This window comes from Indicator indicator, chromosome 17 (assembly GCF_027791375.1).
Source record: "Indicator indicator isolate 239-I01 chromosome 17, UM_Iind_1.1, whole genome shotgun sequence".
NCBI lineage: Eukaryota > Metazoa > Chordata > Aves > Piciformes > Indicatoridae > Indicator > Indicator indicator.
The window spans coordinates 10629193-10646801 of NC_072026.1; the positions used below are offsets into that span (position 1 = coordinate 10629193).

The following is a 17609-nucleotide window of genomic DNA, read 5'->3' on the forward strand; positions in this document are numbered from 1 at the left end:
GAGGGGGGACGGCCCGGCCCGGGGCTTGTTATTGTCAATACACGGCAGAGAGGGAGCCTAAAGATGGCGGCATATCCGGTCGCCGTGCATGCTGGGGTGCGGCCGCCCGGAAGCACAGCCTAGGCCGCGCGGGTAGGCGGCGGGTTCCACCTCCGGGCGGCAGCCCTGCTGCCGCCGGCACCCCCATTCCTTTCCACCGCCCCCTGACCCACCGGAAGTGATCATGGTTGCCGGCCGCTCGTAACGGGAGCCCTCGTTACCCCCCTCACGCGCCAACATAGGCCGCCTCTTGTGGGGAAGGGGGCGTGGCCGCCGGTCTCCGCGTGGCGGGCGCGCGGAGGGGGCGGGGCTGGGCTGGTCTGGGCGGGCGAGGGGCGCCGGGCTTGTCCCTTATCGCGCCCGGTAGCTGGGGTGTGTGTCGGGGGAGATGGGAGGGGGTGTCGGTCCCGCCCCGTGTCCTCGGACTCGCCTTGCCTGGGCCGTCTTGGCTGCCAAAAAAGGTTGGTGCAGTGCGTCGGGGTAGACCCCGGAGGGACGCGTAGGAAGCTTTTCGGTGGCCGCACGGCTTTTGGCTGAAGTAAACGTGGTGCGAAATTGAGTCTAATTAGAGCTTGGGTTGAGGTACTTGACTCTGAGCTGCGGTCAAGGTGAAGGCTTCGGCCTGATAACTTATTTTGGAAATTATTTTTTCTTATTTTTGTGTATATATATATATATATATACAATCATTTACCGTTATTTATTATGTATGGACTTCAACGTGTACTTGGGTCACAACAGCCCCATGCAACGCTACAGGCATGGAGCAGAGTGGTAAGAAAACTGCCCGGAGCAAAAGGACCTGGGGGTGTTGATTGACGGCCGGCTGAACATGAGCCAGCGTGTGCCCAGGTGGCCAAGACGGCATCCTGAAATCAGAAATGGCGTGGCCAGCAGGATTGATGAGTGGATTTTCTCCTTTTAATCAACACTGTTGAGGCTGCATCTCAAATACTGAATTCAGTTTTGAGCCCCTCAGTACAAAAAAAGCACTGCCATGCTGGAACCTGTCCTGTAAAAGCAACAATGCCAATGAAAGTTCTAGAGCACGAGTCTTCTGAGGAGCACCTGAGAGAAATGAGATTATTCAGCCTGGAGAAAAGAAGGCAGAGGGCGGACCTCATTGCTCCCTGCAACTACCTGGAAAGAAGGTTGTGATGAGGTAGTTGTTAGGTCTCTTCTCCTAAGTAACAAGGGATAGGACAAGTTAGGAAATGGCCTTAGGTTGCACCAGGGGAGATTTAGGTTGTATGTTAGGAAAAATTCCTCCCCTAGAAGAGCTGTAAAGCACTGGAACAGGCTGCCCAAGGAAATGGTGGATTCACCATCCCAGGATGTATTTAAAAGATGTGTAGGTGTGGTGCTGAGGGACATGGTTTAGTGGTGGACTTTGCAGTGCTGGCTTAACTGTTGGACGTGACTATCCAAAAAGTATTTTCCAGCTTCAGTGATTCTGTGATTCTATAACTTGCATTGGGCTAAAGCCTAGGATTATTGGGTAGTGTTTTGTTTTTTTTTTTTTTTAACATTTGGAAGGGAAAACAGGAATTGTGGACCTTTAGTGGCTCTTTTTTTAAACGCTAGTCTATCTATTACCAAAGGAAATGTGAACTCTCCAAGGGTATTGCTATGATTCAATTGCTGTTGGGAAATAGCTGCAGAAGAGGTAAGAAAACAAGTGATGAGGTTTTGTTCCAGTAGACATTCTCCAAGGACTTCAGCTGTGAGCATACACCTGCCTTCCTGACAGCACAGCTCCTTTGGGGAAGGCTGTTGGCAGCTCTGTGTTTGATAGAAAAAGACACACTAACTTGTCCTGACAGAAACTGTGGTTCTTAGAGATATGAATCTAATTTTACTGAGGTTTTTCTGGAGCATGTTTTTTGTCTGAGTAACTGTCAAGACAGCTCCCAAGGCCTGAAACTTAATACTAGTGATGTGTATAAAAGTACTTTTTCCATATTAAAACAAGTCCATAAAGCTTCAGTCTTTTTTTGACTGGCTTCAGAACAGGTTGTATAGTTCCCAAGCATTAATAAGTTACTTTCCAAGTCAGACATAACAGAAAGAAACAAGTTTGCTAAGTAAATAGAACTTTTAAGATTATGCTGTCAGGTTTTTCTCTGCTCCCAGTAACTGTCATGCTCACTTAAGACAAATTAGGTAAGAGGTGTAGAGATGTAGGAGATTTTAAATCCCAGAGACATGAAAAAGTGTCCCTTCTCCTGAAGACGCAGGAGGATTATCCTGTCCATTCAGTTATTCCAGTGGAGAATAGTCAGTGACTGTGTCTCATCAGTTTGCAAAACACAGAGCTCCTGACAGTTCAGTCTGGGATATGTGGAAGAACAGTTGGAGGCAAGGTAAAGCGCTGGGTACCCAGGAGGAGGCCAGGTGCAGTGGATTTTGTCCTCTTCCCATTGAAACGTGAGGAGAGGGAGATTCTAAAACCTTTTTATTTAGCATATGATCCTGAGGGGTGGTTCCTGCCAGGACTGGAGAGGTTGTAAAGCGATTTGCTGGATGCATCTGTTGTTTTGTCAGTGTTATCCAGGTACCATGCTTTTAAAATTCTGTTACTTAAAAGTGACACTGCAACCAGAACAAATGTCTCCAGTGTTTTGGTGGTGGGGCTGAAGAATAATAATACTGAGAACTGTATTACAAAAATTCCAGTCTAGGTGCTCAGAGCCTTCTTCACATATTTGTACAAGCAAGATGGGGCAAGCAATTAGCAGCCCTTGAAGTCTTTGTAGCTACACCAACAACAGTTATTTAAGGCCAGGTTAGATGGGGCTTTGAGCAACCTAGTCTAGTGGAAGGTGCTCTCTGCCCATGGCAAGAGGCTTGGATCTAGATGATCTTTCATGTCTCTTCCAACCCAAACCACTTTGATTCTATGCTGAGATGAGAGTCAAGGTTAGCTCAGCCCTGAAGGGAGGCAGTGATACAGGTGCTTTAAGGCAGAAAAAAATGGAGGTAAGAGCTTCCCATTGACAAAACCCAATTTTGACATTTATGAACTAACCTTGCTGGTTTAGGCTGTCATGAAAACAGCAGTTCAGATGGCTTCAGTGAGATGTGCCACGTTTATCAGGAGTCATTGAGGGTAAAAGTTTACCTTGTGTTGCTAACATTCAAGGTGGGAGTATGACGAGTTTTTTGTTAAGTTTTTAAAACCCTGAACACATCTGCAAGGATTGCTTACTTTGCAAAGTCTTATTGAATAAAAGTTGTCCCAAGCAGCACAAAAATATATGGAATAGTTTGTTGGAGTGATAAACTCCTCTTCTTACTTTCTAATCTGGGCATGAGCAATGTCACTGTTACAGTTAAAACTGAATTCTTGATTATAGCTTAGCATTTTTAGTGATGCTACAAAGTAGGGGGAGGTGGTGTTCATGACTTAAATGCCTGCATATTTATATCAAGCCACAGTTCATGCCTATCCTTTTTAAAAGTTATCATTGTTCATGACTCTCACTACTTCAATAAATGATACCATGTATAAAGGCTTGATTTTACTTTTTATGACTGATGTAACTTTTAATTCACAGACTCAAAGAATCACAGAACTTTAGGGGTTGGAAGGGGGACCTCAAAAGATCATCTAGTCCAATGTCCCTGCCAGGGCAGGATCACCTAGAGTAAGTCACACAGGAACGCATCCAGGCGGGTTTTGAATGTCTCCAGAGAAAGAGACTCCACAACCTCTCTGGGAAGCATGTTCCAGTGCTTTGTCACCTTCACAGTGAAAAGACTTTTCCTTATGTTCACATGGAACCTTCTATGCTCCAGCTTGTACCCATTGCCCCTTGTCCTGTCATTGGGCATCTCTGAGAAGAGCCTGACTCCATCCTCCTGGCACTTGCCCTTCCCTTATTTATAAACATTAATGAGGTCACCTCTCAGTCTCCTTCTCTCCAAGCTAAAGAAAGGTACCCAGATCCCTCAGCCTTTCCTCAGAAGGGAGATATTCCACTCCCTTAATCATCTTTGTGGCTCTGTGCTGGACTCTTTCAAGCAGTTCCCTGGCCTTGAACTGAGGGGCCCAGAACTGGACACAATATTCCAGATGTGGGCTCACCTAGGTAGAGGTGATGGAGAGGAGAACTTCTCTTGACTTACTATCCATAACATTTCTAATACACCCCAGGATACCATTGGCTTTCTTGGCCACTAGGGCACATTGCTGGTTCATGGTCATCCTTCTATGCACCAGTACCCCCAGGTCCCTCTCCTCTGCGCTGCTCTCCAACAGGTCAGTCCCCAACCTATCCTGGCCCATGGGGTTGTTCTTTCCCAGAAGCAAGACTCTACGCTTGCCCTTGTTGTATTTAATGAAATTTCTCCCTGCCCCTCAGGTGTGTCTGCCACTCCTCCCAGTTTTGTGTCATCAGCAAACTTGCTGAGAGTGTACTCTGTTCCCTCATCCAGGTCGTTGATGAATATACTGAACAACACTTGTGCCAGTACTGACCCCTACTAGACACAGGCCTCCAACTAGACTCTGTCCCATTGACCACAACTCTCTGGCTTCTTTGCTTCGATCAGTTCACAATCCACATCACTACCTGATCATCCAGACCACACTCCCTCAGTTTAGCTGTGAGGATGCTGTGGGAGATGGTTATAGCATCAAAGCTGATGAATTCTTTTTGTGTGGGAAAAAGAACTTGATGCTTTGCATAAATGATGACCTGGTCTTTTTATGTCCTCTCCCTCTCCCCTTCATGCCAGTGGTAACATTTCCATTACCCTAAAAAGAAATAGAACAGACACCTGTATGTATGCCTATATACCAGCTACCTGCCTAAAGAACAAACCCGTCCACTACTGCTCTTTAAAAAGTCATATGATAAATTCCCCCTGATTTTCCTACTGGTATTTATGATTATTGCAGCCATTTCCAAGCAAAACCTAGTTGGATTCTAATAAACACTATGTGGCATAATCATCTTTACTAGAACCCATCTGTCTGACAGTTGTGATCTTCTCTTGAGCCAGGTGTCTTCTGCTCCTTCTCTACCTCGAAGGACATGGGACCATCCTCTGACTGATTCCTTCCATCAGCTCCACTATCTGCTGTTTGTCAAGAAACACCTTTTTTTTCTTCTTCTTCTTTTTTTTTTTTTTTTAATTTCCCACCCCTCCCCCCCACCTCCAGAAGTTTTGACCAGGTTTTGCATGCTGTTCTAAAATTGGAGGTGGGGGGAGGGTGGGAGGAGGGGGAACTTCTGCATTGCTAATTTGAAGAGGGTAGCAATTTTTTTTCTGTTAAACTGTTTTGTGTTTAAATTACATTAGTAAGTTGTGTGAGCTGGCATAGGCAGGACATATTAAAACCAATCATGAAAGCATGGGTGAAACGCAACATTTTTTTCATTGCCTCATGAACCCCGGGGGATCCCTGAAACAGTACTAGGGCAGAGGACACCGGCACTGTGGAGCTTGGTCCTTGCTAGAAGTGAAAAAGCTTTTGAATATGCTGCTTTTGTCCGTTTATCTGGGATTGGTGCAGGCATCATTTACCACTGTGCTTTATCTTTCCCACAGTGGGGCAGGAATATCAAGCATGTTTGGTAAGATGCTTCTGAGTCTATTACAGGCCTATGCTATTTAAACACTGAAGTTCTACTTGTCCAGCACACAAGGACAGAAAGCAATTGGTATGATTTTTTGACACCCCAGTTGCAAGGCTCCTAGGTGTTCACAACCCTCCTCACCAATCTTCTGTTGTTTACCCACAGTGGTTATGAGTGCTTTGATTTTTCTTTTAAAGGATTAATTTTGGTGGAAAGTGATGTATTACCTGGGAAAACACCGCCGTGTGTGCAGGTAAAGAACTTCTAGTTGTTGTGAAAGCCTAATTCCGTACAATAGACAGTGCTGTGGCAGAAGAAATGTGCCAAAGATCTTAAAGCTGGCCCCGCGCCTCGTCTGTGCGCACGCTCTGACAGACGGGGGCTTTCCATGTGCCTCAGCAACCTGCGGGTGAAAGGTCTTTCACTAGTCCCAGTACTTTCAACCGGTTGTGTTGACTTCACTTCTGAATTCGGAGTTCGTACTTCCTGGCAACTTTGTGGTTCAGAATGACATTGGGAGCCAGGAGGACGACGATAGCAATACCAGATCAAACTGGAGGGCAGCGATTGGAAGGACCGGAAGGCTCCACAAGCCACTGCGGAGCCGTAACCGGGCAGACGGACCCGCAGGCTCCCACAGGAGCAGCCACCGCCCCGCCTCAGTGACGCCACGCGCGTTCCGTTGTTATGGAGCGGCGCGACAGGCCGTAAAGTGCTCGGCGCTTCCGGTTGGCGCGAAGGGGAGGGTCGGGAGCCTCGTGTGAGGGAGCGCGGAGGCTGTGGGTGCCCGCGCCGCCGCTCGCCGGCCCCACGCCCGGCCCCACGCATTTGGCCGCCCGGCGCCCACCGCCCCCAGGATGTTCAAGAAGTGAGTGGCGCCTCGCTGCCTTCCGCCGCAAGGCCGGGGCTCAGGGGGCGGCGGGAGGGTTGGGGGAAGGGGTGCCGGGGGCAGGCCTAAGGGCTGGTTGGGCCCGGCGCCTCTCGAACCCTGAGGCTTGGTCCTGCCGGCCCGAGTTTGGTGATGCGCTTGCGGGACCAGCACGGCCAGGCCTTGCTCGAGGGTTGGGTCCGGAGCAGTGGCAGAGCGGGAGCGGCAGTCCCTCTTCCCCCTAACCCCCACTGTCTCCTCGGCCTTCTGGGGCCGCAGCCCTTGGCCCGCGGAGCAGATATGCCCTGCAGCCGGCAGTTATGCTTTCGGGCGCGTTGGCTTGGGCTGTTCGGGTACTTGCTTGTTAAAGTAAGCTGAGTCATTAACTTGAATGAACTTCGGGATAGTACAAAGCGTGGTTCGTGTGCCTGTGGTCGGGTTGAAGAAATCTTCTAAACATATTCGAGCAGGGCTATAGGTGTTAGTGTTATCAGCAAAGTCTGCTCTGCGAGTCGAATGGATTAACGCTGTGTGCCAAGGTGTATCTGTGAGACTAAAAACACGTTTCAGGAATGTACACAAAGTTTAGAATTAACGAATCATTAAATGGTTTGTGTTGGAAAGGTGCTTAAAGAACATCTAGTTCCCATGCCCCTGTCGTGGGCAGGGACAATTTCCACTGGGGCGTCCTAGGTAAGGACAAAGGCAGCCTACTAGCAGAGACTTCCCCGCGCCTTTCCCCCAGCCCACTGTTTCCCGAGGACAGACTGAAGCATCATGAAATCCTAGCTTTGCAAGTTGGATAGGTGGGATACCACTAAGGTTTTATGGTGAATTTATAAATGCTTCTGAAGGAGGATGCTGCTGAGATATGCAGTATATTTTGCATTTCTGAAATGTCTTTACTCACTTGACAGATTTGATGAAAAGGAGAATGTATCAAACTGTATCCAGCTGAAGACTTCAGTTATTAAGGGTATTAAGAATCAGCTGATAGACCAGTTTCCTGTTATTGAACCATGGCTAAACCAAATTATGCCAAAGAAAGACCCAGTCAAAATAGTAAGATGGTAAGTTTTCTTTCTCTTAAACTTTGCTTCCAAGGTGCCATGATTGCTTCCTTTGTGTGTTTGTGTAGCAGGTGAACCTAGTGTTTTTGAAAAGCATCTTATCTATCTTAATAGTTTTATGTTATAGCCAAAACAGAACCTTTATGTGTGCTCTTCAAACTGAGGCAGATGCTAGTAGGAGAAGAAAATTCTTCCTTGTTCTGGATGTGCAACATACTTGGGCTGACACCTGATGCCTGTTGTTGAAGGGATGCATTCAGCTTTATGATTACAGAAGCTCAGAGTTGTATCCCTGCTTCATTTGTTTGGATAACTTCCAGTAGCATTTTTTACTATTTTTTTGACTTTTGCTGGACAGTACCTGGATTTTTTTTTTTTCAAAATTTTCCCTTGAAATAGAGGGTAGTATATTTTAGCTGATTCATTTTTCTTTAGTCTTTATATTGCATTTAAGAGAACCCAAAGAAATACAGTTCATGTGCAGGCTGGACGCTTGTAGATTTTTCTTCTTTCTTTTCTTGAAGGGGAAGGAAGTGTGCAGGAGGACAGTGTTGAAGAAGCCATAAAAAATAGTTTAAAAGATTTCTTGCTAATTGACTGTGTTAATTCTCAAATTCCAAGATAGATTAGACTCTGAAGTGATGTATTTAAATTACAGAAGAGTTAAGTAGCTATTGGAATATTTCATTTTTTTTAATCTTGCAGTCATGAACATATAGAAATCCTCACTGTGAATGGTGAGTTGCTGTTCTTCAGACAAAGAGAAGGGATTTTTTACCCAACGCTAAGGTTGCTTCACAAATGTAAGTTTCCTGGGGATAGTAGTGGCGGGAAGAGAGGTGAGCATATGATTCCACTGAACTTTTAATTTGGTTCTGCAGGAGCACTTATTACTTACATGCGTGAATATTTATACGTATGTATACATTCCTGAACAGATCTTAAAAATACTGTATACCTTCTCAGCTGCAACATACTGATTTGCTATCTCAGGTGCCTATACATATTGCTTCCCCCCATAGTTATTGTAATGCCATATGTTAAGTAGTCTGATTTCTAAGAATTAAATTGTGCAAAGTTAAGCAAAAAAGAGGGTTCTCTGTCCGAGAAATCTGGATTTTCTGTTGTTAGTCTCTGTTAGTTTTTTCAAGTCTTTCCTTTTTGCTTCCTTCCTAATACTGTATTACTAGAAAAATATTTCTTAATCACAAGTTTAATGATATAAAGTACTTGTTTCCTGTAAGGATTTATGTTACTTGCTTTTTACTTTCTCACATTTTTCATGCTAGTCTTGCTTTTCTGCTTGATTGTGTTACTCTGACTTGGATGAGTGTAGGTGTCTCTAAAAATGTAATTCAGTCAAATCTCAGAGTTTGAAATACTTCAGAAAGGTGTGCGTGTTTTGAAGAATGGCTTGGAGAGCTGAGAGCCTTTATGACTTTTGTCCAGACTGCCTTTTTTGTCCTGCTAACATTAAGCTGGTTTTGTTTCATGTAAGAGGTTATACACGTAATCTGCAGAATTTTAAACCTCTTGTCCTTAAGTCCAAGTATGTGGGCATGTGTGATTGTTTTCCTGGGTGCAATTTAGTAAAATTGTTACTTGGGTGGCTATATGAGCCTGCGAGGGGCATAGGCCTAGTGCTGGGTTACTCTTTGGTTCTCAGATAAAAGATGTAGTCTGGGAAGAAAGTACTTTAGTCCTTTTGGGACAGTACAGCCTAGCAGCTCTGGCAGTTCTTTCCTAAACTTCCTACTCTCGCAGCACACTGTATATCTAATTGCCCCATCTAAACTGACATGATAATGAGTTATGCACGTTGTCGTGTTGCTGTATTAATTGTGATGCTGTGTCTTTCCCTTCCTAGACCCATTTATTCTACCACATCAGCAGGTTGATAAAGGCGCCATTAAATTTGTACTAAGTGGAGCTAATATAATGTGCCCTGGCTTGACATCTCCTGGAGCAAAACTTTACCCTGCTGCTGTCGATACTGTAGTTGTATCCTTCTTTAACTATGAGTTACTGCTTGCTGTTGAGTTAAATTTCTGTTCTTGTCTTCTCAGTTGGCCATCATCTGAATTACTTTGGATTTGAAATGTTTTTCATGGAATAACTAGTAATTGGAAGGGGGCTGCAGAGATTCAGATGTTATTTGGCAAGGTTGAAATTGTTCTTTTTTTTTTTTTTTCTTACTGTGATCCTTTAAGCCAAGTAACTATTGCTGCTATGCTGTTGAGCAGGATGCTGTTCCATTAATCTAATTGATAAGTGGATCTTCCTTGAGATTTTATGCAGAGCTGTAAAAATACTGATATGGTATAATTTGTCCTGCTTCATTAATCAATCTAGGATCTCCTTTAGTTGTAGAAGACTGCTCCTGTTCCTAGGGAATTTGGAAATACATTTAGGACCAGTTTTGCTATAATCAGGACTTACTCTTTGTGTTTGAAGTCAGCATATGTAAAATGAGAAAGGTATGCTAATTCTGCCCTTGTTATATTACTGATTAAGGAACCTTTTGCAAATGCAGCATTAATAATACCAAGCTGTGCTGCTTTTGTTGTTAGTTAGATGCTATATGTAAAGATCAGCAGTTAGCACCTCATGTTGCCAAACTTTGAAAGGACAAGTCTGACTTCAGTGCTTCTGGGTTTTCAAATTTATCTTGATTCTTCTGTACCTTGGAATCTAAAATGACCCCATAAACACGTGCAGTTTTGTTCCAGAAAAGGTAGACTGTCATTGCTCAGTGTTAGGCACAAAGGAAGAAATTGAGTGTGGTGCTGAGAGATCTTTTTCTGTAATTGCTGTTTGAAGTTCTTAAATACATGCTTTGTTCTGCACACTGTGATTCAATCGTTAAATGCAGTGCATTAAAGAGCTAGAGCTCTAGAATTACTGAAAGGGTAAAAGTTCAGAATGGGATTTTGAAACTTTTTGCAAAGTCATTTCCTCATATTGTTTTTACTTTTCTGAAATATTTAAAAACTGTTTTCCTTAGTTGCAATCTGTAGGCAATAATGGCAGAGGGCAAACAACATGCATTATGTGTGGGAGTAATGAAGATGTCAGCTGAGGACATGTAAGTGTTCTAAAAATTGAAATTAATCTGTCCTGTGTTGTGATTGCTATGTTAAGTTGGAATGTGAGTACCACTGTCAAGGTTGCATTGCAGCATGTTGTTCAAGTATAGAATTTTTTTCAGGTTTCATCTTGTTAATTAATATCCAGGCAAAGAGGAGGAGGAAGCAGGAAATATCTTACCTCAAAATGTAAATATGGATTTTCAGATGCACAACCTTAGTACTGCTGAATGTTAGCATTTCTCGCTCTCAGGTCCTACTTTCTCAAAGATCTTGCTGAACAAAGAAATATTTTTATAGAGCACTTACTGCCTGGGCTGGGCAAGAGATGTTATTTGGATTTGAGGAGGCAGAAAATGTTGAAGGGATTTTTGTCTGCCAGCACAACAGAGACTGAAGTTCTGATACTTGGTTGGCCAACAGAGCATTCCTCTCTGGCCTTCTTTCCTCACCTTGTACCCGTATGTAGCATTCCTGCTTGATGTGCTTACTAGTAAAGTGAGCTTCTTGTGAAATGTAGAAGCTTGTTCAGGGGGGAAACATCAACTGAAAACTATTTGAGAAGGAAAAGAGAAAATGGAAAGGGATGTTAGTTGTAAGTAGCTAAGCCACTTTGTCCTTTTAAGTGCTGTAACATCCTGCAGGACATAAGGTGCACCAACCAGGTTTGGGCTGTGTTGATTCCAGCCCTGTCTAGCGCTTCTGTGTGTGAGGAAGCTGATACTGGTGTCAACAAGTCACTTTTTAATGGAGGGATGCTTCTCAGCAGGATCATCCTCTCTGTACTGGGTCATTCTCTCATCCTCAGAGCACAATGGAGAAAGGTGAGAATGTGTTAGAGGGCAGGTAGAGGGCAGTGTTGGGACTGCAACAACCTGGATTTGGACCTGTTGAGGAATTCATATTCCTCAGGATCCTTTGCAGTGCCTTCAGAAGAGTAAGAGTAGGTGGAAAGAACAGCTACTTCTGTCCAGTCATACGTCTGCAGTGCTGTGCTCTGATCATTGCAAACCAAGACTTCTCTGTACTCTTAATCCTAATTTAAATTCAGCAGCTTGGAGTTGAAAATTCTGTTCCTGTGTGAAGCAACATTAACTGGAGAGGAAAATGAAGTTATGCTGATCTATGCAGGCTGCTAGTGTGTTGTTGTTTTTTTTTTTAATGTTTTTTTTGGGTGTGATATAATGTTTAAACCAGAAAATGGTAAAGCAATGTGATTCCAGTCACTTGGTGTGTTTACAGTACATGATGTGTTAACATCACAGTTAATGCAATTAATGTGGCAGCACTTTCCTTCCTGATTACTCTTAGACAAGCTGTGTAAGTCATAGAACGTTTAATGTAAATACATTATATTTTCCAGGGAATGAAACTTGTCCTTGTTCCTAGAATGATGAAATTTGGTTTTTGTGACAAAACTAGATCTTTCCATGGAATATTGCACTGGAAGAAAGACGAACACAAATCCAATGCAAACACAAACCCAATCACTTAAAGATGACGACTCAAAAGATTTAAAGGGATAGTGTCTGTGACATACAGAGACTTTGGCACACAGATCAAACATTTCTAATTCTTTATGAAGTGGGTAGATGCTCTGCAATGAGAAGTGAAACAGCTCACCTGCTAGTCAGTGGCACAGTTGGAACCAGAACCTGTCAAATTCCATGTCACACCACCTCCTGTGCTGGAAGGGGGAATGTCACTTAAAACCGCTGTGCTCTTTTGATAGAGAAATGATAAAATTAAGAAAAGCAGTAGAAATGTTGTCTGAAGAACTGCCTTCCACAAAGAAGTAGTTACAAATGTGGAAGGTTGATGACAGAAGGCAAGTACTGCCCTCATGTCATTTAGCAGTGCTTGTTATTACATGTACCTACATTTGCTTCTTGTCCACCTGCTGTTGAAGGTTTGACTTGGGAGATGATTGCTTTTCCTCTTCCAGTCGACAGATGTTGCATTTTCTACTTTAAACATTGTATTTTGTACTGCTTCAGTATTTAACCTAGCTAATGCTTCTGTATTTTTCTTCCTCCTACAGTGAGAAGGTCAACAAAGGGATTGGCATTGAAAATATCCATTATTTAAATGATGGCCTTTGGCATATGAAGACATACAAGTGAAACAAAAGGAACTGTGTTACTCCAAAGGAATGCACTTAGATTAAATGCGGACTGCTTTGTAATTCCTTGTTTTTAATGTGACTGAATGTATAAATTACTTTGTTCTGTGGCTCTGCTAAATAAATCAAGTGAATGCGAAAGTACTGTTAGGCTACAATAGTTTTCTAGATTTCTCTTTATTACAGCTCTTTTGTTTCGTCTTAAACTCAAGTCTTCAGAGACTGAAGATACCTGGTGGAAAGATCCTGCATGGACTGTGAGTAGACTATTTCAAACAAAAAGAAGGAAAAAGCCAAGAAATGTTTACATTTTTATGCTCTTCTAAGAGTAATGTAAAGTGTGTGGTTAATACAGTTTATAAAACCTCTGAAACACTTCAGATATTTTTTTCTTCTAATGAACATCTTGTTAGTCTACCTGTTTTTTGAATGTGGAGAAATCTGTTTTTTTGATGTTTATTTTTTAACTTAATTTATTAACAGCATTAACTTCAGTATTTTCCTTAAGGGTTTTCTCTTTTTAAGATACAGTTATCTGTATAGGATTTATGAAACTAGACTTCTGTGGACTAGAAATTCTTTTCTGCTAGTTCACATCTGAAGAGTGTATCTATGCTCAGATTTCTACCTGCCAATACTTCCGATACCACTCTCCTTGTAGTGGAGTTTAAAGTAGTGGTGTGCATGCTCCAAATGGAGTGTGTGCCAACTTGGTGCCTGATGCTCTACTCCCTTTTGGCTTCTTATTTTAGGAGCAGAAACAGAAATCACAGAAGGAATGGTAGCAAAACATAGTTATGAGTATAGTCCGGAGCAACTTCTTCAGGTGGAAGTTCAAAAGATCTCAGCTTGTGCACACTGCCACATGTATGTCCACCTACAGAATGGGTTAAAGAGCACTGTATTTGTCTGGATAATCCAACTCTTTGTTCAGTAACTGCATACCCAAAGCTATGCCTATGGAAAACAGCCTGTGCCATGGAATCATTAAATAAACTAAGGAAACTTAAGGTCTACCCACACATTACTGTCTCCGGAAGCATTTGTTAATATTTCATGTCTCCATTCTAACAGTTGTATTTTATAATGGCAGAATGTAATTTTGTATGCAAGTGCCTTGGCTTGGTTCTGTTCTGGTTTCCTCACCCTGAGACCTTTACAGAAGATAGTGGCAGAGTTGTTCTGTCTGATTGTAAAGGCAAATGAAGACAGAGATGTTACTTAAGAGGTGCTACTTTTAAATCTCCTGCACAATTATTTATGAAATTGTGCTTTTGAAAATGACAAGGTAAATCTGAAACTGTTTACTAATGTAGGATAACAAATGAAAGTGATTACAGCAGTGTTGCAGAAGTTTGTACCTCAGCCCTTCTGAATCCTAATAGACTTTTTCATGCATCTTAAAAGACTGATGTAAACGTACTAATTTCTTGTTGGTGCTGTGGTGATTGAGTTTGTTTCAATGGTACTTTTTACATAAAACAACTAGTCTTGAGTTCTGTGGCTTGCCTTTTCCCCTTCCATCTTGTCTCATGGTGTGTTCCAGTACCTCTTAAATCTGAAAAATTAGACTACTTCTGCATGGTTGACTCCCATTTTTTTTTTTTATCTTGAATTACCCTCTGACTGCTGTTGTTGCACAGGGGTCAGAACTGCCTTTAATTGCAGAAACGCCAGAGCATTCTCCTGTGCAAATCTAACCTTTTAAAAACAATTCTGTAAGAGGAGAAGCTGAATTACACTTAAATTAATTTGTGTACCAATTTGGCAAAACATCCAGCCTACTACCGTTGTCTAGGTCTTGCCAGCAATCATGTACATGGTTATCTGAGTTCTGACTGACAGGCATGCACCAAGTAAGACAAGTTAAGCTGCGATACCTTGCTTAGAGGCAGTTGTCTGACAGTTGTCATAAGGGAAGGACCTGTTTCTTAAAACAAAAAGATGTGGATATTTTCACCATCTCCGAAGCACCTGTTTCACTTCCTCAGCTGCCCTCTTGCAGTTCAGGATAAGATGCAGTAGTACAAAGGGGCTATTAAGGAAAGGTGAAATAACATATCTTCATAGATATTTTATGGATAGTGTAGGACTAGCACTGCCTGTCGTAGTTCTACATGCAGCAGACTGATGTAGTACCTTTCTGAAGGATCCAGGTCAGATAATCCTAAAAACAAACTGCCTCAAAAAAACCCAATGACTTCAACCCCAAAACACAACCCAAACCCACCACACAATCCCCCGCTAAACATAGTACATGGGAGTCTGCATAGTGCTTTGTTGTGCCTGTAACCAGATGGTTTGGAGTACAAGCACGTGTTGCTCTTCCTACATAATGCTGTTAAAAGCATCCATAGATAACACTATACTTCTATTGACAGTTAACCAACTTCCTGGTGAACACTATTTGCACCACTAACAGGAGTGAAAATAATACTGAGCCTTTATTCTAATATGCTTACATATGAAGTGAAATTTTAAATGAGCAATTACTCTTGTACTAACAGGCTACCTGACCATGTTAATGCTTATTAAAACACAGTATTTCTTGTCTGCTTAAAAACAGCAGTCTAAAGGTCACATAGTATTATTCTGTCCGGACTCCTAAGAGCTCTCTTGTCAGCTTGCTTCCTGCTAGGAGGCCACACATGAAGTGATAGGTGCTGTGTAAACAGCATAGCTGCAGCTCTGATGTAGTTGAGTATAAAGAAAATACCTTCAAGTTAGTCTCTGAGACTGAATCTGTGGTCAGTTTTATTGGTACATCTTAGAAAGATATAAAGACATTCTAGAAATGCCTGGAAGAATTGAAAGAATCGAGTCTTGTAAAAATATATTTATAACAGTAGACTAAAGTTGAGTTTTCATTAATAAATATTTACATGTACAAACCCCCCATATAAACTTAATTTCCTTTTATCATAAACATTAACAACTTCATCATTTCATTCCAGCACTGTCAAAAGCCAGAAGTGGTTCTGTATAAAAAAATTAGAAAAAAGTTCTCCTTCCACAAACGTCAATGTGCAAGAAAAAAAAATTGTACATCAGTACCACCAGATACAAAAATTGAATCTGTCAGTACACGTGTCACAAGAGCAGCTGACTCCATGATTCCAGGTCTTCTCTGAAGAGATGTCAGTCATTGTCTGAGCCTGCAGGTGGCAAGAAGACAAGTGCATCATTGTATGTGTGGCCGTAGGGTCTCAGTCTGTACACACCATACATCATCACATGCATGTGGTTCGGGGCCAGGCCGCTGAAGGTGATGGCCATGTCAGAGCAGCAGCCATCCACCACCTGCTGAGGGTGAGTAGACATTGCTTCCTTAATGAGAGCACTGACTGATTTAGTGTTAAAGACATCTTTTCCTTCTGAGTCTTCGGCATTTTCTGCAAACACTCCAGTGTACTTCAGGCAGATTGCCAGCTGTTTATCCTCATCAAGTTTCCAAATCATACTTCCCTGCTCTGGACACTTGTCAGAGTCTTCAAGAACATGGGAGAATCGTCTTAGAGATTCAATGCTCAACACGATTCCTCCCTTACCATCAACATACTCGAGGTCACCAGATTTCACAGTGTGGCCTATATAAAAAGGCTGCGAAGGGTCTTTTTTCAGTAAGAAATACTTGAGGTTTTCAATAATAGCAAATGTTGTTGGATATGCAAGGAAGAACCAGCTGAATTCATCTTTATAGCGTTCATATGTTATCTTGTAAGCTTTTCTCATCATTACCCATATATCATTTGTGTTGACAGCTACAGAATCAAACACTTTGACATTTTCAGAGCTGTAGAATTCTGCCTTGTCGCAGTGCTTGCTCCATGTCTCTTTCACTGCAGCCCAGTGCCCCAGATCTTTGGGTTTCACAAGGATGATACAATAAACACGGACACTTTTACTAAGCTCCATGCGCTCACCTTCTGAAAGGTTTAAGACATCTTCTTTGTTGGGAGCCTGGATGTGATGGTGCTCATGGTGATGTGCTTTAGTCCCGTGGCCCACCTTAATGTGTCCAAGGAGTGTAACCAACATGCAGAATACTCCTCCAAGCACCAGACCCTTCATAAAGGAGCTGCTTTCAGAGATCATTTTTTCCTAGAAAGGAAAAACGCTGTAAGAACTCGCAGGAATAAGGTTATTATTGCAGATTCTCTAGAGTTTTAACATCTCCAGTTTATGAATCCAGCTGCAGTTCCTTTAAACCACGCAACAGGACAAGTGTGATCAAGGAGTGGCAGAAACAAAGTTCCAAATCTCGACTCCCTTTACCGCCAGCGGTACAACAGACCTCGGCAGAAGGGCTCTTCTACCCTAGGCCTGCTCTACAGCCGTGACCCCGCGGACCCCCGCCGTTGCTCTACGCCAGCCCCGTTGCTTGCCGACCCAGAGCACCGCGACGCCACTGCATCGGTTCGGGTGCTGCCGCGGCCACGTCACAGCCCGAGCGCGGCGGCGCTTCCTCAGGGGAGCCCTCCCGGAGGCCAAGTCCAGTTAATCCTGCGCTCCGCCACCCTCCCACCCTGCCGTTCGGGACCCCGCTAACGGCGACGCAGCCCCCCCCACCCTCCGCAGTGTCCTGAAACTGCCGGAGCGCCGGGTGAGTCTTGCAACGGGTGGGGCTGGCCCTGCCTTCCCTTCCCACGCACAGCCCTGACGATACGGCCGACCAACAGTCGCTTACCGACGCCGCCAGACCCGCACGCACCCGGTGACTGGCAACTCCTACCCTCCTCCCGCCCCGGAAGCGCCCCACACGCGCCCCGTGCCACCACCTCTTCCTTGTTCCCGCCGGAAGCGCCGCACGCGACTCTGCCAGGCGTCGGCTGTCGTGTG

The 17609-nt window shown here is 43.5% G+C and overlaps 2 protein-coding genes across 3 annotated transcripts; one reads left to right on the forward strand and one right to left on the reverse strand.

The window, feature by feature from the left end:
- Window positions 1-6477: 6477 nt before the first annotated feature.
- Window positions 6478-13100, forward strand: MCTS1 (MCTS1 re-initiation and release factor). Of its 2 annotated transcripts, XM_054388602.1 has the most exons (6): window positions 6478-6492; window positions 7410-7562; window positions 8268-8365; window positions 9430-9563; window positions 10580-10647; window positions 12690-13100. In XM_054388602.1, the coding sequence occupies exons 1-6, from the start codon at window positions 6482-6484 to the stop codon at window positions 12769-12771; spliced, it is 546 nt and encodes a 181-aa protein (XP_054244577.1). In that variant the 5' UTR covers window positions 6478-6481; the 3' UTR covers window positions 12772-13100. The 2 variants fall into 2 exon arrangements, with proteins under 2 accessions (XP_054244577.1, XP_054244576.1); XM_054388601.1 differs by lacking the exon at window positions 6478-6492 and having other exon boundaries at window positions 7351-7562.
- Window positions 13101-15668: 2568 nt separating this feature from the next.
- Window positions 15669-16865, reverse strand: C1GALT1C1 (C1GALT1 specific chaperone 1). The gene has a single exon (XM_054388703.1). It carries the CDS (start codon window positions 16863-16865, stop codon window positions 15909-15911), a length of 957 nt encoding a protein of 318 aa, XP_054244678.1. The 3' UTR covers window positions 15669-15908.
- Between the last annotated feature and the right edge of the window lie 744 nt (window positions 16866-17609).